The sequence below is a fragment of the Colobus angolensis genome, unplaced genomic scaffold (assembly GCF_000951035.1).
Source record: "Colobus angolensis palliatus isolate OR3802 unplaced genomic scaffold, Cang.pa_1.0 Scaffold158, whole genome shotgun sequence".
Taxonomy (NCBI): Eukaryota; Metazoa; Chordata; class Mammalia; order Primates; family Cercopithecidae; genus Colobus; species Colobus angolensis.
Window position 1 is genome coordinate 9,117,300 of NW_012114688.1, and position 25,880 is coordinate 9,143,179.

General features: G+C 36.9%; 1 protein-coding gene across 1 annotated transcript in view; it reads left to right on the top strand.

The window, feature by feature from the left end:
- The window catches only part of LOC105508112 (serine/threonine-protein kinase TNNI3K), a 305,390-nt gene that overhangs the window by 190,217 nt on the left and 89,293 nt on the right, over positions 1-25,880 (top strand). The window contains exons 18-20 of the mRNA XM_011936921.1: positions 14,767-14,819; positions 15,932-15,984; positions 18,942-19,074. Coding sequence (XP_011792311.1) covers positions 14,767-14,819; positions 15,932-15,984; positions 18,942-19,074 — 239 coding nt within the window. The remainder of the gene's footprint in view (positions 1-14,766; positions 14,820-15,931; positions 15,985-18,941; positions 19,075-25,880) is intronic.

Below are 25,880 nucleotides of genomic sequence, written 5' to 3' on the forward strand. Positions count from 1 at the left end.
AGTTGATGGGTGCAGCACACCAACATGGCACAAGTATACATATGTAACAAACCTGTACGTTATGCACATGTACCCTAGAACTTAAAGTATAATAATAAAAAAAAAAAAAAAAACATGGAATGGCGTCCTGGTCACCAAACTGCCAGGTTTTCAACCTTCTGAAAGCATTTTTCCAAGTTGGTTAAAATTTGAAAAACCAGGAGTCACATGCAAGTTAAGGAGGAAAGAAGAGCCCTGGATTGCTTTTATTATTATTATTTATTTATTTTAATTTTTTCAGCACAATTGCTTCTTTTCAGAAACCTACTCCTCATAATAAAGGACATTTTAAACTGGGGCGATAAATATGTACTCACTCACAGCCTTTAGAGTCATAATGTGCTAATACCTTCTGTAAGAGTTAATATCTTAAGGTGATTTCTACCTAAGGTTATGTATTCTTTTGCTCACTATTTAAGATTGTTCACACATCCCCTTTACCTGAAATAAAGTGAAGGTATATGTATATTTTTTATTACTCTGTGAGGAATATCTCATTTGATTTTTTAATTTCTATCTTATTAGAAAGCAACCAATTAATTCTCCAATGCAGGTATTTGATTTCCATTATTTATTTCTTTATTGGGAAAACACTATATGTCAGGTTTAAGCTAGATGATTTTTTCCACAAGTATTATTTCATTTCATCTTTATTAAAAATCTCACATTGCTAAAGAAGAGAAATGTGAAGCTTAGTCAATTAATTTTTTCCCCTGGATCACTCAGTGAACTAAATGGCAGAGCTGATATTTGAACCCAAGTCTCCACTTCACAGTCCCTTACTCTTTCCACATTCCACAAGAGCTCTCTAACCAAACTTCAAGTGCCTGAGTTTAGGGCCACTTCAACTCATCATCTGCTGGAGACCAGCCACTGAAATTAATGTTTGCATTTGTTTTCTTGACTATACAGGGTATGTGGGTAATCTTTATAAGATTCTTGTTTCCATTACCATGGAGTTAAATAGAACAGCTATACATAAATCAAGACACACGCGCGCGCACACACACACACACTAAATTCTTTAGGAACGAAATGTTCTGCGGCAGAGATAAAGTACAGAATACAAAGTATCCGCAATGTGCTGGATAGCCCATAGACATCTTTAGAATACTAATCATGTGTCACTTCCATGATGCATACAAAGTCTCAGCAGCTTTTGGTAAACTTGGATAAAATCACTGGTAACTTTCGGCTTTGTTTCAGTTAGTGGATTCATGAGTAACCTGATCACATAAAGACATCATCATGAAATATGCATAGGGTTGAACTGTTTAGTCACACATCACATTTTCTATTAACACATTCTCATTAGATTTTCTAAACACTATCAGGGTAATTCATCCTTTCATGCTTCAGCTTATCTCCTCCTTCAGATGCCACAGGCCGCTTCCACCACCACTTCCCCTCCCAGCCCTCCCACTCGCACACACCTCACCTCTCCCCTTCATGTGGCCCCTCTTTCTTTTGTCTCTCCATGTTCCAGACTTTTCCTTAATTATCATTTTTGTGCCCTTTGTTGCACATACTTTCTGTAGCTTATAGACCGCACTATTCTAACACTCATTCTCCTTACTTCCACTAAAAACAATATTCAAAACAGATGTTCCCAAATTAATTCAACAAATTAGAAATCTAGGCCATACTTTCTAATTTAACTTTACTTAAATCACTCTGTGTGACCTGTCAAAGCATATGTAGAAGAAAGTAAATGAATTTAGAAACCAGCAAAATGTGGATTCTAATCATAATTCTGACACTTTATCAAATGTGTGACCTTATACCTCAGTAGTAAAGATGAAATATTAATATTACCATATAAGGATACTGTGGAGACTAAATGAGATGAGAAATTCAAAGTACCTCGCTGTGTTACCATACTGCAGTTGCTTAACCTTTCTTTGATTACATTTCTTCATATAGTTTAACTGTTTAGTCACACATCACATTTCTCCTTACACATTCTCATTAGATTTTCTAAACACTATCAGAGTCATTCATCCTTTCATGCTTCAGCTTCTCTCCTCCTTCATATTTAAAATTGCATAATAATTATATATCTCATTGGGTTGTGTGAATATTAAACTGGTTAACATATATTGCTTACAACTATGCCCAGCACAGAGTAATACTTATCATTATAATTAGTTAATGCCTAACATCATGCTTACCATTGAAAGGAGAGCTCCTGTAGTTCTACAAATAAGATATTAGAAGACAAAGTCTTAGATTATTGATTTGTCAAGTGGAGATAAGTGCACACTATTGAATTGAGTAATATCTAGAAAGCATGATGGACACATTAGAATAGATTTGAAAATAGAATTGTTAGGACATGGTGACATTTTATGAGGGGGTTGAGGAAGAGCTTGGAATCAAGGATGGCTCCCAGTTTATAACTGGGTAACTAAATTCATGGTGATATCCTGCACTAAGAGAAAAGAAACAAGCTTTGGTTGAGAAGAAGGAGGGCTGAAAGGCATTATGTGGTGTAATATAAAGCCTAAAGGATTCCACTGGATTTTAACCACACAATAGTTTACACTGGAAAGGTTTACTGGAGTGGTAAAGACAAAATGATACTGTAGTGGATTGAAGAGGGGATGGTCAGTGAAGATGCAGAAGCAGTAAACCCTTTAAGAGTATTGATTATAAAGAAGAGAGAAATAGAGGCTGGGCACAGAGGCTTGCACCTGTTATACCAGCACTTTGGGAGGCCAAGGTGGGCAGACCTCTTGAGGTCAGGAGTTTGAGACCAGCCTGGCCAACATGGTGAAACCCCGTCTCTAATAAAAATATAAAAATTAGCCAGGCATGGTGGCAGGCACCTGAAATCCCCACTTCTTGAGAGACTGAGGCAAGAGAATCACTTGAACCCAGGAGGTGGAGGCTGCAATGCGTTGAGAGATCTTACCGCTGCGCTCCAACCTGGATGACAAAGTGGGAGTCCATCTCAAAAAAAAAAAAGAGAGAGAGAGAGAGACATAGAATGTTTCTCAGAAGGTTACTTGGAAGAGTCAAGATGTTATATCAGTAACTATATTGATTTTCACAACCATAGTGTTTCTTGAGCTGCTATAGTTTGCTCGGATAGGGACAAATTATACAAAGTGGCTTAAGAATACTTTTAATCTACCTGGAGAAATATGACATATGTGTAAAGAGAAAAAAGGTAGTAAGAAGAGAGAACATATACTAACTGCCATATGTATGGAACTGAAAATAGTTATAAGCGTTTAGTCTCAATTGGTGCAGGCTAGAATATTTGGGCAAGGATTCAAACAACAGGCAAGACAAGTTTGTTTTAAAATAAGGACGAGGAACACGTTGGTCAGGAAGGTCATGAGGCAGGAGTCATTGGTGTGAGTAGAACTTCAGACAGAGGGGCCTGGCTTAGGCATGGCAGTCAATGATTAGGGGGATAAAGTGAAGAGTGTTTATTCAGCTCATTTCCTCATCTGGGTTGGAAAGGTGAGCTTGTTGGAAAGCTGTGTCCTGCACAATATCCAGCAATGTAGTAAAAGTCAAATAAATATTTCATAAATATTTATTGAGTAAATGTTGAATATATAGAAAATCTATAGATAAGAATTTTCCTGGAGTAACACTAAGGAAAAGGGGAAAATTAAGTCACAAATTGGATATTTATAAAAAATATGAAACAACAATTTGGTCTGATAACTAAAGAATTCAATTCTAGGGAAAGTTGCTGCTAAATATAACCACCCCATAAAAATTCTCCCATTCTTCTCATTCTTTCTTGCCTTTTATTATTATTATTATTATTATACTTTAAGTTCTAGGGTACATGTGCATAACGTGCAGGTTTGTTACATATGTATACTTGTGCCATGTTGGTGTGCTGCACCCATTTTTTTTTTTTTTTTTTTTTTTTGACGGAGTCTCGCTCTGCCCCCAGGCTGGAGTGCAGTGGCGCCGTCTTGGCTCACTGCAAGCTCTGCCTCCCGGGTTCACGCCATTCTCCTGCCTCAGCCTCCCGAGTAGCTGGGACTACAGGCGCCCACCGCTATGCCCGGCTAATTTTTTTTGTATTTTTAGTAGAGATGGGGTTTCACTGTGTTAGCCAGGATGGTCTCGATCTCCTGACCTCGTGATCCGCCCACCTCGGCCTCCCAAAGTGCTGGGATTACAGGCTTGAGCCACCGGGCCCGACCCTTTCTTGCCCTTAACTCCTCCAGTGTCAGGAATACATTTTAATTCAGTATGAATTCATTGGTTACCAATAACTCTCCTGGCATAGTTCTTGCTTTGGTAGAGCTTATAACCTTATTGGAAACAGATGCTATGAAGCCGGGATGAGAAGAAATCATCAAGCAGGGTCCTGAAATATGGGGATATTTATTTAGAAAAAAAGTTGGAAGTAAATTCAAACTTGGAGGAGACACCATGAACAAAGGGAAGGAGAGAAGCAAGAAGGAGCTAGAGGGTATTCTGGGGACAGTCACATAGCATTGATGAAGGGTTAGAGCTAAAATAGCCCTAAACCGTCATGGTTGATAACTAACATTCCTGTGACTAATACTTCTAGCTCACAGGGATGGACTATCTGGTGTCTTGAAAAAAATAAACAGCTTCTCAGCAACTGAAGAGACGCTGAATGGCTCAGTGAGTTTAAAAAAAATAGATATGTTCATTTCTTGTGAATTTTCAAAGTGTCCTTGATGGAAGGCATATGGGACTAAATACATTTTTAACCTGCCCTTTTGCAGACACATGGGCATTTACTTTCCCTGTGTTCACTAAGGGGAGATGGAGATACCATAGTAAAAGCTATAGTTTCAGATTAGTCCAGTAGGTAAAAGCAGTTTCCTTTCTTGAGTTACCAACAAATCCTTGCTTTGCAAGGAACTGCAAACACATTCCCCTGAAGTCATACTTTTTAAAACACTCATTTGTGGCTCCTTCTGAGAGGTTAGAAGAAAAGACTCCTTAGAGGTCAAGCTCTGCAGGAGCAAAGCCTCTGCTCGTCAGAGATAGAGCTGTCTCGCCTGCTCTATTGGAGTTGCCCAAGTCTGAGGCTTCTCTTCTTAATACAGAAAACCTTGTTTGTTGATAAAATCCAGCTCTCCTCACAGCTGTTATTTTTAAGTTCAGCCCTCCTCTGCTTGACACATGATACACCTACGCCAGGGTCTTCTAACAGGAAACTTGGCACACAAAATGTCAATGGCATCTTTTTTTTCTCTTACTCATCTTTCATATAATTTTTCCTTTAATCTCTCCTCTCTCTGGCCTTGTTTTGTTTCCCTCACTTCCCCACTAGTGTCTAGGATTGAATTTTAACATGCAGAGATGGAGAGTATTAACAGACCTTTTATGTCTGGGTGTTGAATAGGTGCGCAGAAGGTCCCTGGCACATTGCCAAAGAGTTATTCTTGGATCTGGTTTCTTAAATGTGAGTGAGAAGAATCCAGTGACACTTTTGTACAAATGGATACCCTGTAGTTAGTGCCTTTAGCATCTGTATCTCCACACTTCACATAGGCTGGAGACATGCTTAGATCCTCAGTTCAGGGAAAAAAGACTAAATAATATAGGAAAAAGAAGAGTTATTAGTCAAATGATTCATTGGGTGGCCTTCGAGGGAAAAACATCTCTTCACATTCTTCCTTCATAGAATAAGGGATCATTTAATGATCTTTTCCTTTCAATTCTAAAATATTGCTTGCTATATCTCCTTTTTCTCTGTCTGCTACATTTATGCTATGTAGACTTTCATACTGTTTTCCTGCCTGTCCTTTGGTTTGGAAGAATTGTGTTTGCTCATCACATGCAAATGTCCAGTGCATTTCAGGGCTTATGTACAGAGTAGGGATTGCATAGGGACTTTGTAATTTTTAGTATATTCAAAACTGAATATTCAGAAAGGTGGCTAGGAAGCAGTATTTCGGTAATACTTAAAGAGCAAAAGTTGGAAACTTTTCGTTTTTTTTGGCTTGATGACTTTATTTCAGTAATCAGGCTAGCTAATTATTACCTTTTCATACTTAAATGTCACATATCTTTTGCCATCTTCTTTGTTCTCTAAAGTTTTGACTATATGCTTTATGGGAAAAAAATCTCCCACGCTGTTCACCTGTGACCACCAAATACAAGTTTCACAACCAATTGTTGGAATTCAAAAACCTCTGCTCATCCACAGTACCAATGCACTAGAGAAATGTTAGTCCCTATGAAGAAAAATTACCAATTTTGTTCCAATATCCTTTCTCCCTTTCTCAATTTTAAATTAAAAAAAAACAAATTATACGTAGTGAATTCATAGCTGTCATCTCTCGTGTTGTTACCTTGATTGTCACTTCAGCATTCCAAAATGTTACATTTTGCAATTTGCATACCTAAGATTCTTCATAAGATTATACCACGCCAAAATGAATAAGAAATGACTGTAACCATACATAGAAATGAAAATTATATTTCCTTGTTTATTCTAGAGCACTTGCTCATAGAAACCTCAGAATCAATATCATGCATGTATGTGGCTAGATTTATTCGGTCATTATCATTCTTCCACTTGCTTTTTATGGTGTTGAGCAAATAGTAAGTGAAGAGTATGAGTTTTTTTCCACAATACCCTCAATAAATGGGTTTAACCACAATACAAATCTTATAATCCACCTCTTCAATCCCACTGGCAATGGGACAAATCCACTAGCTTTAGAGGTAAGCCTTCAAATATACTTCTACTGACAGGTTGAAGTTTGTTTTAGGAAAAATCAAGGTTCTACAATCCTTTGCATTTATTGGAGTTTTCAGTTTCCATGGTTTCCAAGAGTTCACTGAAATTAGGCTTTCATGTTTAGAAGTCATGATCGGGGCTTTGGTAAATTCCTCTTCTCTAACCTAGATTATGTTTAAGATCTGTATATTGCTATTCCTGGATGAGTATTGGGAGCTATTGAACGGTCAGCATGGCTCTTCACCTGCATGCCTCCTCTAAAGAACCAAGGATATATACAAGGAATTTCAAGGCAATCTATGTGAAGTCAAACTAGGGTTATTTTCTGGCATCATAAAAAAATAAAATTACAGTTTGTATTTGTAGTGAAGAACTGCCTTCAAAGAGATTAATAGGAAAGCCTACACTTGAGGTTCTCTGGCCTTTGGTAAGGAGGGGAGTGCCCTGATAAAGTCTAAAAAACAGACTTCCGTATGCTTCATTTATCTTGAGGAGAATTCTTCTGGACATGGTAGGAATCCTGAAGTAGTTTATGTTAGGCCCCGAGGTACATGGAGGTGTCAAGAATGTAGGGTGAAGTGGCCTGATGCAGGGGCTCATGCCTGTCATCTCAGTGCTCTGAGAAGTCAAGGTGAGAGGATTGCTTGAGGGCAGGAGTTCAAGACCAGCCTGGGTAACGTATTGAGACCTCATTTCTGCAAAATGTTCAAAAATTAGCCAAACATGGTGGTGTGTGCCTGTAGTCCTTGCTACTCAGGAGGCTGAGGTGGGAGGATTGTTTGAGCCCAGGAGTTTGAGGTTACAGTGAGCTATGATCACTCCACTGTACTCCAGCACTCCAGCCTGGGCAACAGAGTGAGACCCTGTCTCTGTAAAAACAGAATGTCTGGTGAGGCTTTATTTGGCTATGAACTTAAAGTATGTGATTTCTCATGTTGCTGTACAATTGTTATCATGTTTCTATCTGCAGCCCAAATTGTGAAACAGCCTCAGGTATTTCAGTTACCACATAACATACATGAATAAGGAGCTAATCTCCCTGAGCCCAAAGGTACTGTCTCTGTTATCCTGGGGCTCAAAACCAGTACCTCCAGCAGTTGTCCTCAAGAAGATAATGACTTTATGATCAACAATTGTTACCTAGCTATGTAAGAAACAGAGATCAGATAGGTAGGTAGATGATAGATAGATAGATAGATAGATAGATAGATAGATAGATAGATAGAATCAGATAAGAAAAAGACCAAAATAGGAAGCATATGAGACTATATTTGTGACTACAAGGAACTGATCTAGATGACTTGGATGAGTTTTTTAGGAAAGGGTACAAAGATCCAAAGTAAGTGGATGTGAATTGCACTTCAAGGGTCTAGTCAGCGCCTTGAAACAAATTGGAATCAGTTCAGTGTATGGGAGTCTTATATTCAGGTATCCCACTGAGTTTGGCAGTGGCAGCTGCCAAAACTTCATGAGGGGTTTTCAAGTAAGACTCGAGAAGAGAAAAATGTAGTTGCCTATTCTGAAGGTCACCAAGGTAAGACTCCCCAGAAAGGTCTGTGGCAGGAAGAGAGTCCTGAGCTATCACATAGCTCTAAGGGCAAACTGTGGCAGCCAGCAGATCGGAAGACCAGGACACCTCAGCATCAGGTTTGAATGATTGCCTGTCAGGCAGATGTGTTTGTAAACTAATGGCTTTCACAGTGTGATGAGATTGAAAATGAAGCCTAATTGCTTCCACTGATTTAACCCTTGGAATGCTTCCAGGCGTGCTGATAGCCATGTGTCTTTAATCATGTGAGTTAATCACCTTCAGGGATACATCAGAAAACAGTGGCTTATAGGAAGCCTGGGAAGCATTGCAGTTGTGTTATTAAGCCTACACTTCTGGGGGCTGTCATCTCTTCAAATAAGGACGCTGAGAGGTTGGCCATGGTGCCCTTACACTAGTTTTTGTTAGTAACGACTGACATAGGCAATTACATGGCTCTGTAATTCAGAAAAAATGAATTAATATTTATGAATTTTTAAGTGACTTAAAAGAACTCCTAATGGTAGCAGAGTGAAAGTAGCAAGTCACCTTGATCCTTCTAAGGCCACCATGAACTTCAGTCCAGCTCTGAAAGAAAATCAGAATTGGAAAATGGTCTAATAATCAGGCCAGTCTGATTAATAGTGACAATTAGTATTGGACTACAGTGCATAACCAACTGATTATGAATCATTTGAGCGCTTTAGGTAAATTTTCAATACAGGCAATTAAAATGAAAAGACTCATGATCCTTACATAATGACTTCATTAAATTAATTCAGTTCTGAGGTTGGGGAAAATTTTATTTTTTAGAAAGGAACCAACAGAATTTAACTTTCATTCACTTTTGGTTAAAAGAAATCTGGAGAAAACATTTATAAGATTTAAACACAACACACACATATGCAGACACCACATTGCAAACAGCTTATTCATCTCTGAACGTGAACTGTGTTACTGAGGAAGAAAGAACTGAAGGTCAGAGCATGGATTCTACTCACATCGCTTATTTGGATGAAGTAAATCTTGCCCTTGGTTATATTTTGTATTCCACTAAGTGCATGCATTGTTAAGGTTAAGAGAACATTATTGTGGAGTAATCTGTGAAAGACAGACACTTCAAAGAGATAAATACTCACTTCTGTTACATAAACAATTGACTCAAATCATTTGCTTCATGGTAAAAGACAAAGCTAGAGCCAAATCCAAATACTGTGGTATCAATGCAGTCAGGGGAACAAAGATTCCTTTAGGTGAAACACAGTCATTCAATCAAAGCAGAAATAGTTTTGGAGAATTAGACAATAAGAGTGGAAGGAAAAGAGACTCTCTAGGGCTAAGAGTGACTTGAAATATTCCACAGTAAAGTCTGTCCCTATTGTGAGTTTCGAGTCAGAAAGACACTTTGCTTCCAAGATTCATTACTTAATACTTAATGTATACAGCTTTATTGTTTACAACAGTGCATTTGCACTTAAGTTGTACAGACATGCTGTAAGCTAGGTATTATGTGTATTAATAATAGCTAATACTTATTTAGCAGTTCAGAATTTACCAAATTCCATCTATCTCTTTTTCATTTTCTTCATTCCTCTTACAATTTTTGAAGATGAGAAAAGCAGTCTCAAAAAGTTAAAGTATTATAATTTGGCCAAAATCACAGCACTGGTAACAGCAAAAACTAGGTATTGATTTGTCTTCTGACTCTAGGTCCTCTTTCTATGTAGTACCTCCTGTTCCTCGTATTTCTTAAGACTATTTTTTTCTACTTGGTTAATGATCCTTTTTATAATAAATTCTTACATTCACTATATTATTTTCTAGGTATCTCAGAATGCAAACCACTTTAAATTTTAGATTATGTAACTTGATCGTTCTTTCAGTTTGCATTTCATTCCCAATCAGACCACACTGTCTTTCTGAGGGCACACACTGCAGTTTCTAGCACAGAACTTAGCCTTCACAGCAGAGACAGTAAACTGAGTCAGAAATTGGTTGAGCTAGAACTTCAACCCAAGTCCTACCATCTGGGGCAAGAAGCCAAGGAGACTGAGGGGCAACAGATGAAAGGAGATAAGTTACAGTAAAATGTAGAGATTTGTTCAGGTCTCCAGATTAGTAAATGCGCTTCTAGCATATCATATCTCCTATAAAGCAGGGTGATCAAAAGGAGCAATAAAGCCTTCTGAGCTGCTGACACTGCAAGGTTGGCTGGGCATGCGCCTGAACTAAGCAACTTGCTTCTGAGCTTAAGCCTCACTTGACACAACAAAATTGCAAGTGAGCAAACAGCGTGGAGTATAGAAATCACATTTATTTAGATGAAATCAAAATGTTAAATGCAGAAATGCTAAAAATTACCTTAAGCATAAAGGACTTGTTGACTTTTATCTACTTAAATTCCTTTAATTGTCTTTACCAAACTCTCTGTTATCTAAAAAGCATTCCTCAGTGACTCTTCGCCCTCAAAGATGCTTCTAGAGAGTTTAAGATGCAAGTGTATGTATGTGTGTGTGTGCACACATGCGTGTGCACAGCTTATGTGTACATGTTTGTATATTATAGTATAAGTTAACTATTTTCCTTGACCTCAAAGGTAAGGGCTGAGGCACTAGCTCAACTAACTACTGACAGGTTTGCTCATCTCTCAAATCAAATCAAATTTTTCTGATTTGTCAGATTCAAATTAGAAGGATCTGACTCATGGGGCTGTTTCCACAAATGTTTCAATGCTCATGAATATACTCTGCAACATCATATATAACAGAAGACTGTCTTTCTCTCTCAAGATTTTATAGAAGAGCAAATGGCTGTAAATAAACCTCTTGGGTGATCTTTTGAAGGAAAATAAGTCTGAGAATTCCCATCACACTTCTGTTTCTCTCTCCTGATCCTGATGATTGTCTCCGTGGTGTTGACACTCTTCATGTGCCTGGCTTACTTCCCAGGTCAAATTGCACTTTCCTTGTTTGCAGTAATTATACTTCCTTTACCTACATTTCTTTAAAGAGCCTATGACATAGTATCCAATCTCTTGAAGGGAGGAAAGTTAGTCTTTGCCTGCTTTGCCTTGGTGGAACGGAGGTATATTAGATTTATTTCTAATTAGCTTATTGATTTCAGTCTCGTCACCTTACAGTAACATATTGAAAACAGGTATTTTGGGCACTAGCTGGTAGGCCTGACTTCACCCAAACAAGATTTCTAGAATTTATTTCCAGACATCTAATTATAGCAGTCCTGCCTCCTCCTTTGGGTATGGTTGGTGTGAGAATCAGCTTCTCCTAAAACAGGAAAGTTTTGGAGACTGAATCCTGGCTCCATCTCTTCCCAGCTATGATAAGGGACACTGATTTCACCTCTCTAGCCTCAATTATCCGTCTGTAAAATAGGTATGCTAATACCATCTCCATAGCGGCTCCATGAGAAATGGAAAAACGTTGAAAACACCAGTGCCTGCTCACAGGAGACCCTCACTCAATATTTACTCCCTTCTCTCTGCACTGCCACCCTCTCTGTCACTGCTTCCACATTCCCACAATCTTTACACTGCTCCAAACTTGTAGCTCATGACATCTCTCAGTAATAAACTCTTGAACTCATCTTTAATAATAATTGCACCAGCTCTGTTGTCCTAGCTGGCTTAAGCTCCAAGCTCTTCTACTTCCCTGGTATCCTCAAACCTGACATTGCTGACCCTTCACTCAACCTCCTTGACTCTAGAGGCTTTGACTCTGGGTGTGATGCCCACTGAAGCTAGGTCACTGTGACTGATTGGCACAGGTTCTCTCAGCTTCAACCCTACCTGCTCCCCTTCATGAATTTCACTCCATATAGGAAGCACAGCTTACTTCAAAGTGGGAAAAAATGAGTGAAAGAATCTTAGAGATGGTATTACAATTTAGTTTTCATTATTACTGAGTGGTTAGAGAAGGAGTGGACAAATACAAGACTATCTTGAAGTGAATAGAAACTTTCACTTTATTCTAGCACTTGCTAAGTTGCTCTCATTCTGCAAAGTCACTTTCATAGCATCCTTTTTGACATTTAGACCCATTTATTGCTATGAACTCGCATTGTCCTGCGTTCCTAAACTGTCACTGCATCCTGTGTTTTGTTTGACTTGTTACTGTTTTTTAAACATAAGAGTTCACTTTGAATGTGACTTCAATATGATAAATGTTATAGTTGTTTATCAGGTGCATCTAATCTTCCCAAGCATAACTCTGACTCAAGTTCCACAGACTCCCAAGTAATCCACTATTCTATTCATAAAAGTTGCCAGGTTTTCTGGCTCTTTCTCACTGTGTATATTATTGCTTTGTAGTCAGAAGGTCAAGCTAGAATTTTGGAGGTTATCTTTGTTTTTGTTGTTGTTGTTATTGTTGTCATTGTCTTTTAGCCTCTAATATTTAAACTGCTCCCAGATATAGACACTTCTCTCAGATGTTTTGATGGATCCACTCTACTGCTTTCTTTTTTCTACTCTACCTTCGCACTTTCGTCATTTGGTAACTGCATTCTAAAGTTATTCGGAAATACCAGTCTGTGATTTCCGAGTATTAAAAATTTGTACTAGTGCTCTCTGACATCCTGCATCAAGTCCAGAATTGTTCTCTAATTTCAAATTCCCTAGCAGTTCAACACTACTTTCACACAAATATTCCCTCATTATTTTTTAGCATGCACTGATTAATAAGTACATTTTTAGTATAATTCCTATTGCATACTACACACACTCCCAATTCTTGCCCTTTGCCAAGATCTTTCCCCAATCTAGAATTCATTTCCCCAGTTACCTCTTCCAGCCTCATCTCCTTTACACTACCGTATAAATTCAGTCTTTGCCTGTCTTGTTCACCACTATTTTCCAGTATACAGAAATTTCCCTGGCACATGATAAAGTCTCAGCACACATTTATACACTTACAAACTGATTGTTCTTCAAAGCCCACTTCAAAGCTAATCCCTTTCTTAACCCACTCTATCTAGTAGTACAGCATGTAGATGCACTTTTTGTGTTGCATTTGAACTTCCAGAGAGCTTCTGGTGCTATAGCATTCTCTGACAGGACAGTCTCGTTCTCATCATGTATATTCATTAGTAATTTGTGGTTAAAGACATCATGTTGGAGGTCTCTGTTTTGTTTGACATCCTGGAATACTTCTACACTGCGCTACTACAAGAAATATGATTTTAACGTATTTTAGATTTTCTGTAATTTAAAAGAAGATTATCTGTACTCCAAAGATAAAATCAGTAGCAATTACAAGAGAAGTTCAAAAGTAACTTTTTTTGTAAAGGTCAAGTCAAGGTGGGAAAGCAATTATATAAAATGATTCAATATACATATTGGACTCATTCAAGATTAAGAAATAGTGGTGTTTTTCATATTTTGACCATGAGGCAAAATAATTAAGGATAAAGGAACATTATGTAATTTATTATAAAATAAATATAATATAGCCCATATGCACTAAAAAAATCCAGTGGCAATCTCCTAATACTGAAAAGACTCATTTACAAGCCAAATGTGAAATAAGCATCAAAGACATATGGTATGAAGCATTCAAAGACAATCTTGGACTATCATATGCATGTCTGTAAGATAGTCCACAACTAAATTTACTAATTTTGGGGAAGAGTAACCTCTCCTTGGACTATCTCAGCTTTGATTTACTTCTTAAAAAGGACACTCTTTTTTCTGCCCTTATTGAGGTGTAATTAACAAACAAAAGTTATACATATGATGTACAACGTGATGTGATGTATGTATACATTGTGAAATGATTACCATAATCAGGATAATTAACATATCTATCCACCTCATATGGCTACCTTTTTGTGTGTGTTGTGAGAACATTTAAGATGTACTCTGACACTGTTCTTAATCTAACTTGAATTCTTGGTTGAAGGGGGACTTTGGTGACCTTTATGCTATTCTCCTCAAAACCTTAAAAAGTAGTTTAGCTGGCATCATTTCACAGATCTCAAAACACTCCTTTGTGCTGAGATTGTATCTAGAATGTATTGATCATAGTTATTTTCCGTAGAGAATCCTTTTGCTACATTCATTTCAGGCCTTGTCTTGAACTGTCCTTGTGCCTAGGGTTCCAGCAAGCTCGTTCTCTTGCTCTGACTCTAATAGGCCCATGATGCTTTTCACTCTTTCCTTGTAACCACAATTATGTTAGCAAATGAGCCTCAAGGAGCTGAGAAACTGATCTTCAGCTGATGGGTCTTTCTGACAAGTTTAGAGGGTTTGTCTAAAGTACGAATTCTTTATACCTCCAACATTAGATAAAGTATAAACATGATTACATTTTATAAACAGCTATTTTGAATCAGCAAAACTAAAAAAATTTGATTTAGCCCTTTGGGGCCAATTTAGTCTCTAGGGCAAACAAATGATGTCTATGGTCCTCTTCTTTGAGGGACCAATTAGATTAGGACATAGCAAAGCTTACTCAATGTCTACTTTTTTTTTTTTTTTTAACAGTCACAATATTCTTCTCTATGAGGATGGGCATGCTGTGGTGGCAGATTTTGGAGGTGAGATTTCCATGAGTAATACCCCAAATGGCATCCTTTTTTATTTTGTTCCTACTGGGCACCTGATATTCTACCATGAAACTGAACACTAAACACTGACAGCTATCCTACCCTAAATCATTCAAATTTCAGTGACCCTACATTTTGTTTTTGTTTTTTGTTTTGTTTTGTTTTGTTTTTTATTATACTTTAAGTTCTAGGGTACATGGGCATAACGTGCAGGTTTGTTACATATGTATACTTGTGCCATGTTGGTGTGCTGCACCCATCAACTCGTCAGCACCCATCAACTCATCATTTATATCAGGTATAACTCCCAGTGCAATCCCTCCCCCCTCCCCCCTCCCCATGATAGGCCCCAGTGTGTGATGTTCCCCTTCCCCAGTCCAAGTGATCTCATTGTTCAGTTCCCACCTATGAGTGAGAACATGCGGTGTTTGGTTTTCTCTTCTTGTGATAGTTTGCGAAGAATGATGGTTTCCAGCTGCATCCATGTCCCTACAAAGGACACAAACTCATCCTTTTTTATGGCTGCATAGTATTCCATGGTGTATATGTGCCACATTTTCTTAATCCAGTCTGTCACAGATGGACATTTGGGTTGATTCCAAGTCTTTGCTATTGTGAATAGTGCCGCAATAAACATACGTGTGCATGTGTCTTTATAGCAGCATGATTTATAATCCTTTGGGTATATACCCAGTAGTGGGATGGCTGGGTCATATGGTACTTCTAGTTCTAGATCCTTGAGGAATTGCCATACTGTTTTCCATAATGGTTGAACTAGTTTACAATCCCACCAACAGTGTAAAAGTGTTCCTATTTCTCCACATCCTCTCCAACACCTGTTGTTTCCTGACTTTTTAATGATTGACATTCTAACTGGTGTGAGATGGTATCTCATTGTGGTTTTGATTTGCATTTCTCTGATGGCGAGTGATGATGAGCATTTTTATTTCTAGTTTTTCTTCTTTGTTATCTCCAGCCAAGAGAAGGGAAGTGAGAATTTTAAAAAGACAGAAGTTTCTTGAGGTTTCAAAATTTTAGCTGTGATCGTTGACCTTGGTTTTAAGGTATTTCCTTTGACGTGGTTTATTTTCTCTTTCCCTCAGAATCAAGATTTCTACAGTCTCTGGATGAAGACAACATGACAAAACAACCTGGGGTTTGCTGCTGCTTGTGTTTCCTATAATTATAAACCAATTAAAATGTGTAATCTCAGCATGAGAGGACGTAAGATGAGAACAGTTTTAACTGGAAGAAATGTCATTGTCTCAGTGTCAGGATAATGGCTTATGTTTTTATTTTTAGTAAGCTGTCAAAATAACTATCTCAAGGTTCTACTAGAGAAATAGATAAGATATATATTTGGAAAACATTATGGGTGAAATACTACAGAATATGTTTCAAATGTAACTGAAAAGAACATGGTGGGCATGGATCATTTCATATTTAGATCACCTAACTACTTATAGTGGAGTTAACATTTAATAGGGAGCTCACTATAAAATTAGTAGTTCATCAGCATCTATTAACTATTCATCGTTCTCCACTTTAACATTTGTAAGGTAATAAGTGGTATATCCAAGTATTAATGTTTAAGTAAAATATAAATTATAATATCTGAAGCAAGGATAATTGTACTCAAAATGTCTGCAATTAAATTCATTACCTGCCCTCTCCTTTACTCTCCCCAATCCCTCCCCCAGAAAAAAAAGTAGACTTCTCTTTCTGGACTGCTTGTGATAACTAATTACCTAAGCCTGGAGTAATTTTTCATTCCTTCCCTTTCCTGCTTCTGCTTACACTCAGTCACCTTTTCTGGATGTCTCTTTCTTTTCTTCTTTAAGTTCATCTTAACCTCTTAAACCTCTCATTTCCTGCTGCTTCAGTTCAGATTCTCATCATTTCTTTTCTGGACTAGTATCACAACAGGCTTGTAACTCCAGTCCTCTCTTCTTATTCATTCTTTGCAACATCAACTAAGTTCTTGTTCCTATGGAGCTAATATACTACTGGAAGGGGATAAATACTGGACAAATTAACAAAATCTATCTCAGGCAGTGATGAGTGTATGAAGAAAAATAAAAGCAGAGTAAATGAATGGAGACTGATGGGGATGCCATTTAGATAGGATGAGGGAAAAAGTTAACATTTAATAAGAGGACTGACATGGGAGTAACCTACATGGGGGGAGAGCTATGCAGCTGGGAGCAATAGTAAGTGCAGAGGTCCTGGGGCAGGAAAGTTCTTGGTGTGTTCAAAGTCAGCGTGGCCGGAGTGAGGTGATCAAGGAGGAAAGTGGCAGTTTATGAGGTGAGGGAGGTGGGAAAAATGAGTGATCTTTTGGCAGGACACAAAGCTCATCCAAGACATGGGACATAGAGGCAGCTAAATTAGTGGTCCTCAACCCTAGGTGCACATTAAAATAAGTTTAGAAACTTTTTTAAGCATAGTGCCTGAATCTGATCCCTAGAAATTATGATTTTATTGGCCTAAGACTGATCTTGAGTAACTGCATCTTTTAAAAATTCCCCCACATTTTTCTAGAAAGCAGTTAGTTGAGACTCTCCAACTAAATAAACTTTTGTTGAATGTCATTAAATTGAATTTAACCAACAGCAGGTAATATTAACTCTCTTATTCTAGCAGCATAGTCTTTAAGCATAGCACTAATAAATAAATAAATTAGTGCTAATAAATAAATTAGTGCTGTGCTTAAAGACTATGCTGCTAGAATAAGAGAGTTAATTTGAAATTTATTTTGAAAGCTGTTTTGTTTCTTATTAGTTCTGTGGCTTTATGTATGTTATCTAATCACTCTATGACCCCTCTGTGCAAAAACGGGCATACTGTGTACCTGCTCCCACATACACAATGTTGTGACACAATGCATAATTTGCTATAGAAATGGAGGCTTTCTGGAATGTGGAAGCTCACGTAGAAAAATTGCATATGAGCACCATAATAAGAATAAAGATATTATTGGAAAGCTGTAACTATGCTTGGTTTCAAAATAAGGTGTACATTTCAAAAGAATTAGCAACCAACGCTACACACAAGATTTTGGTAAGAATGATGAAAGAATAATGGTTTCCTTCAATGGACATTTACAAGTGTTTAGTAAAGTTTATTAGTAAGATAAGGTGCCATGGGGATTTAGAACTGGGAGGGTGTGGCTCCTGTGCTTTGTCCTTGAGGAATCTGAGGTCCAGGAAACATGAGACTTGCCCAGAGCGGTTCAGTAAGTGGTAGAGCCAGAACTAGAATTTTCATCTCCTAACTCAAAACTCAGTGTTCTGTGCCCTGAACTAGAAATCAACCGAATTTATGCATTTGCATCCCAGAATGGAAACTAAGTTTTTTAACTGAAAAATGAGAAATCACAAATGAAAAGAATGTACATAATCTCATCAAAACAGAGGCTAGAACTTTGCATGAAGGGACTTGTAGCATTTTATGGGCTTCCTTTCCAGAATGTTGCACAAACAGCATTCATAAATAGCACATCTGGGCAGAGAAAATAAGACAGACCTGATCCTGCCAGTGATAAATCTACTTCATAGGAATATTCTGGGCACTCCTCTGGAGCCATTTCTCTCCTCAGCCATGAGCACACTATTTATGGGCCTAATTTAGTAACTTCCTAAATTACAACCTGAAGACTTGCAGGAGGTGCCTCCCACAGTGTGTGATTCACTCCCAGGGAGACATAGGGTCCCTAGATGAATCCACGGTTGGCTATTCTGAACCTCGAAGGCTTCTAAGGGAGAAAGATGTTTATAGATTTTTTTAAAAAATACTGCCTCTCATTGTATAAGAGGCAGAGTTACTTGATGATTAATTACTGGTGTGATGCTTTAGGAAGAATTATGAATTTTATGATCTTCCAATGATTAAAAAATGCCCTTTGAGGAACTGAACAGCCACAGTAAACACGCTGTGTATGTATACATGTGTTGATTATACACATTGAGGGCAATATGTATGGATGTTAATTGATATTTATGCCTTTTGAGAGCATCGGGAGAACACAGCCAATTCTCACTGAGAAGAATGCTACTCTGCAGCGGAGGAACCAAACACTTGGTAAATGGCTTGTGGATGTTTCTTGATGCGCAGAACCTCCGTTGGATGGCTCCTGAGGTGTTCACGCAGTGCACTCGGTACACCATCAAAGCAGACGTCTTCAGCTACGCTCTGTGTCTGTGGGAAATTCTCACTGGCGAAATTCCATTCGCTCATCTCAAGCCAGGTAAGACACGATGCAATTGAAGTTTTCCTGTTTGACAAAGTTCACTGGATTTTTATAACTTCAAGAAATATTTTTTTCACAAAATGATTATTCTCAGTGAGATGGCAAAAGAGGAAGTAAGCAAACAATCTCAGATTGTTTTAAGGTGTGTGCCCAACCCAGAAAATTTAATGACTTAACCGTGATTTCAGACCCAGACACACAGAAATGCAGGTATAAATATACATGAAAGTTTAGGACTTGACTTATTGATTGCTAATAAAACAAGCAAATAACTATGATCATGTGGCATGTGAGGGCAAATAAGGTGGACAATGTGATATTTACTTTTTAAGATTAGATTTTAGAATTGCCCTTTTAACATGTATATAGGGATAAGAAAGCAGTAACACAGAAATAACCTATTAGGGCTGCTCTCTGCTTATTTCACATCATAAAAAAGAAGATTGATTTTCCTAACATTTTTGTATTATGTGTGTGTGTGTGTGTATGTGTCTATATATGTACCTATCTATATATCTGTATCTATCTGTATATATATATAGATACATTCTAAAAATGGAGCATGCAGTGAGTCTGGCTTTCATTGATGATACACATTATGCTTTGCTTACGTGTAGAAAGTGAAGGTGAGGAATCTAATCACAGGTAAAATAGACACATATTTTAGGTTTAAAGTAAACTTCATTTGCATCTATCTCTCAATTGCATTTGGATTGCTTTCATATCTTGTCACACTAGACAAATCTCCTTAAGGACTTTACATCCCTAAAACTTAGCACACTTGTAAAGTAGTTGTCAAATGTAATCATAAGTAATCTTTAAATAATTATATTGTAATTTCCTAATGGCCACCCTATAACAATATATAAGAAGGATAAAGTCAAAAGAGATGTTACTTAAACATCCTTTTTAACAAGTTAAAAGTCTTGACCAACATCAAAATATTTATGAGTCTCATGTACAGAGAGGAAGCCACCTCTCATCTCATACTCTATTTTGGAGTTTTTTTCCCCAAGCTACCATATGGTCTTTTAATTACACTCTGCATAGCAGAGTGCTTTTCATAGGTTATGTGCTCTGTGCATAGTTTGTTAAGCATAATGATGATGTAATTGTCCTAATTTTTCTCTACATATTTTCTATAGTTTTAAATTAGACTTAGCCCTTATTACAGTGTGGATGTGTGGACTCTATTTTGAGCTGAAACAACATTGCCATTTGTAAGGTCTTGTTCTGATGTCCTTCCTTCTCTCTACCTCTTAGAGTGTGCATCCTGATAAGATTGATGGATATACAAAAAACTGATTATAATTTTAAATGTACTGTGGCATTTTTTCGTAAGAAAGAAATACAACTCCTTTTGCCTCATCCCCTGTGTCAGTCCATTAACCTGGCCCTGTTGATTTTACCTTCTAATACACGGGTTTCTCTACCACTTACCATCATCCACCACCATCCTAGCCCAAGCCGTCTTTCATTTAAACCACTGCAATAGTCTTTTTAAAAATCGGGTTTATTTAGGTATAATATATATGCAGTAGAATTTACCTTGCTAGGTTAACACTTCAATGAGTTTTAATAAATATATACAGCTGTATAACCACAACTGCAATCAAGATGTAGAACATTTCCATCACTCCAAAAAGTTTCCAGTGCTTGTTTGGAATCAATCCGCTTCCCACAGCTCCAGCCCTTGGCAACCAATGAGCTCATTTCTGTCCGGATAAGCTTGCCTATATACCAATGTCATATAAATGGAATCATGTTGCTGTATTTATCAGTAATTTATTCTTTTTCACTCCTGTGTAATATTTCATATTATAGATGTGCCATGATTTGTTTATGCATACAGAAGTTCATGACCATTTGAGTTCTTCTCATTTTAGAGAAATTAAGAATCAATCTGCTCAAATAATTGAGGCCTTTGTGTGGTTGTTTTCATTTCCATTGGATAAATGAGTAACAGATGGATTACTACATGTTATAATAAGAGTTTTTCCAAGGTGTCTGTACCATTATGAATTTCCAACAGTAGTCGGTGAGAATTTCAGTTGACATCCTTGCCAGCACTTTGAATTGTCTATTTTTAAATATATATGTATATATTAGCCATTTGAGTGGGGAACATCATTGTGATATTTACATTTCTCCAATGACTAGAAATATTGACATTTTTACGTGCTTATTTGGTATCCATATTTCTTTTGTGAAATGTTTGTTTAAAAAGTCTCATCATTTAGTTGTAAGACTTCTTAGATTATAGGGATTCTAGGGAAAAGGACTTTACCTGCTACATGTTTTGCAAAGATTTTCCTGTAATATGTGGCTTGCCTTTTTGTATTCTGAGCAACATCTTTCAAAGAGCAGATGTTTTTAATGTCAATGAAATCCATCTTACCAAAATTTTAAATCAATTTGTATCCTATCTAAAATATTTTTGCCTTACTCAAAGCCATAAAAACTTCCTCCTATTTTTTTATAGAAGTCTTGCAGGTTTAGGTTTTATATTTATGAGATCTATTTTGAGTTCTTATTTTTTTAAAGTACCCAGTTTGGGTTGAATTTGTTATTCTTTGGTTTGTTCATTTGTTTTTTAAATATAGATGTCCAATTTTTTGGCATAATTTTTCAAAAATATTATCCTTTCTTATTAAATTATTTTGATACATTTTTCAAAAATCAGTTGACCATGTATGTATGCATTTATTTCCAACTCTATTCTGTTTCATTGATCATGTGTCTACCCTTAAATCAATACCACACTATCTTACTATGTTATCATAAGTCGTGTAATTAAGTAATGTGAATCCTCCAACTTTGTTCTTCTTTGTTAAAAAGGTTCTGGCCATTTAGTTTTTTTGCTTTTCCATATAAATTTTAGAATTGGCTTGTCTATATTCCTATAAAAAGCTTGTTGGAATTTGATTCGATTGTATTGAATTATTACATCAATTTGGGAAGAATGAACATCTTAACCATGTTAGTCTTCTCCTCAATAAACATGGTTTATCTCTATCTTCACTTAGATCTTCTTAAATTTCATATATTACATATTTTAGCATACAAACCTTGCATAATTTTCATTATACTTATCTCTATTTATTTTGTGACTCTTGATGCTATTGTAAATATTACTCTTAAAAACATCAACATCCTAATTGGAAGTAAAACACTCACTCGTAAGCCAATGCAAAAGAACTGAATCATAACAAACAGTCTCTAAGGCCACAGCACAATCAAATTAGAATTTAAGATTAAGAAACTCACTAAAAATCACACAACTACATGAAAATTGAACAACCTGCTCCTGAATGAATCCTGGGTAAAAAAGTGAAATTAAGGCAGAGATCAAGAAGTTCCTTGAAACCAATGAGAACAAAGAGACAACATACCAGAATCTCTGAGATGCAGCTAAAGCAGTGTTAAGAGATAAATTTATAGCACTAAATGCCCACATCAAAAAACTAGAAAGATTTCAAATTGGCGTCCTAACATTACAACTAAAAGAACTAGAGAACCAAGAGAAAACAACCACCAAAACTAGCAGAAGAAAAGAACTAACCAACATCAGAGTGAACTGAAGGATATAGAGACACAAAAAAACCCTTCAGAAAATCAGTGAATCCACGAGGTGGTTTTTTGAAAAATTTAATAAAATAGATAGACCACTAGCTAGACCAATAAAGAAGAAAAGAGAATAATCAAATAGGCATAATAAAAAATGATAAGAAGGATATATTTCTGACTCCACAGAAATACAACCACCAGAGAATACTATAAACACATCTATGTAAATAAACTAGAAAATCTAGAAGAAATGGATAAATACCTGGATATGTACACCCCTGCAAAACTGAACCAGGAAGAAGTTGAATCCCTGAATAGACCAATAATAAGTTCTGAAATTGAAGCAATAATAAATAGCCTACCAACCAAAAAAAAGCCCAGGACCAGATGGATTTCAACTGAATTTTACCTGAGGTACAAAGAGGAGCTAGTACCTTATTTTCTGAAACTATTCCAAACAATTGAAAAGGAAGGACTCCTTCCATATTATGAGACCAGCATCATCCTGATACCAAAACCTTGCAGAGATACAATAAAAAAAGAAAACTTCAGACCAATATCCCTGATGAACGTTGATGCAAAAATTGTCAATAAAATACTGGCAAACAAAATCCAGCAGCACATCAAAAATTTATGCACCACAATCAAGTTGGCTTCATCCCCATGATGTAAGGCTGGTTCAGCATATGCAAATCAATAAACGCAATTCATCACATAAACAGAACTAAAGACAAAAACCTCATGATTATCTCAATAGATGCAGAAAAGGTCTTTGATAAAATTCAACATCCCTTCATGTTAAAAACTCTCAATAAACTAAGTACTGATGGAACATACCTCAAAATAATAAGAGCCATTTATGACAAACCCACAGCCATTATCATACTGAATGGGCAAAAGCTGGAAGCATTCCCCTTGAAAATTGGCACAAGACAAGTATGCCCTCTCTCACTACTCCTATTCAACATAGTATTGGAAGTTCTGGCCAGGACAATCAGGCCAAGTGAAAGAAATTAAACATATTCAAATAGGAAGAGAGAAAGTCACACTGTCTCTGTTTGCAGATGACATGATCCTATGTCAAGAAGACCTCATCGCCTCAGTCCAAAAACCTATTGAGCTTTAAGCAATGTCAGCAAAGTCTCAGGATACAAATCAATGTGCAAAAATCACAAGCATTCCTATACACCAGCAATAGACAAGAAGAGAGGCAAATTGCGAATGAACCTCTCACTCACAATTGCTACAAAGAAAATAAAATACCTAGAAATACAACTAACAAGGGAAGTGAAGGACCTCCTCAAGGAGAACTGCAAACCACTGATCAAAGAAATAAGAGAGGACACAAACAAATGGAAAATCATTCCATGCTCATGGAGAGAAAGAATCAATATCATGAAAATGGCCAGACTACCCAAAGTAATTTATAGATTCAATGCTATTACCATTAAATAACCTTTGACATTCTTCACAGAATTAGAAAAAAAAAATCATATGGAACCGAAAAAGAGCCCATATAGCCAAGACAATCCTAAGCAAAAAGAACAAAGCTGGAGGCATCATGGTATCCAACTTCAAACTACACTATAAGACTACATAACCAAAACATCATGGTACTGGTAAGCAAAAAACAGACACATAGACCAATGGGAGAGAATAGATAACTCAGAAATAAGACCACACATCTATAACCATCTGCTCTTTGACAAACCTGACAAAAACAAGCAATAGGGAAAGGATTCCCTATATAATAAATTGTGCTGGGAGTATTGGCTAGGCATATGCAGAAAACTGAAACTGGACCCCTTCCTTATGCCTTATAAAAATATTAACTCCAGATGGATTAAAGACCAATGTAAAACCCAAAACTATAAAAACCCTAGAAGAAAATCTAGGCAAGACCATTCAGGACATAGGAACGGACAAAGATTTTATGACAAAAATGTCAGAAGCAATGCAGCAAAAGCAAAAATTGACAAATGTGAGCTAATTAAACTAAAGATCTCTGCACAGCAAAAGGAACTATCATCAGAGTTAACAGACAATCTACCAAATAGGAGAAAATGTTTATTATCTATCTATCAAAAAAGGTCTAATACCCACAATCTACAAGGAACTTAAACAAATTTACGTGACAAAACAACCCCATTAAAAAGTGGGCAAAGGGCATGAACAGACATGTCTCAAAAGAAGACATTTGTGTGGCCAAGACACATATAAAAAGAAGCTCAGCATCACAGATCATTAGAGAAATACAAATCAAAACCATAATGAGACACCATTTCATGCCCGTCAGAATGGCGATTATTAATAAGTCAACAAACAACAGATGTTGGCGAGCCTGTGGAGAAATAGAAATGCTTTTACACTGATGGTGGGAACGTAAATTAGTTCAACCATTGTGGAAGACAATGTGGTGATTCCTCAAAGTCCTAGAACGTGAAATATCATTTGACCCAGTAATCACATTCCTGGGTATACCCAAAGGAATATAAATCATTCTGTTATAAAGATACATGCATGCTTGTGTTCATTGCAGCACTATTCACAATAGCAAAGAGACGGAATCAACTCAAATGCCCATCAATGATAGATTGGATAAGGAAAATGTGGTACATATACTCCATGGAATATTTTGCTGCTATAAAAAAGGAACAAGATCATGTCCTTTGCAGGGACATGGATGGAGCTGGAAGCTATTATCCTCAGAAAACTAACACAGGAACAGAAAACCAAACTCCACATGTTCTCACTCATAAGTGTAAGCTAAACAATGAGAACACATAGACACGGAGGGGAACAATGCATACTGGGGCCTGTTGGGGAAGGCCAGGGGAGGGAGAGCATCAGGAAAAATAGCTAATGCATACTGTGCTTAATACCTAGGTGATGGATTGATAGGTGCAGCAAACCACCATGGTACATGTTTACCTATGCAACAAGCCTGCACATCCTGCACATGTTTCCTGAGAACTTAATAAAACAAAATGAATCAATGTCCAATTTTTTGCTACTATTAATATATAGAAATATAATAATGTTTTATTACAATCTAGTACCCCACAAACTTACTAAATTTACTTATCCATCCTAGTTCCCTTTTTTGTACCTTCTTTGGGATTTCTACATAAATAATTATGTCATCTGTTAATAAAGAATTTTCTTTCTTTCTTTCTTTCTTTCTTTCTTTCTTTCTTTCTTTCTTTCTTTCTTTCTTTCTTTCTTTCTTTCTTTCT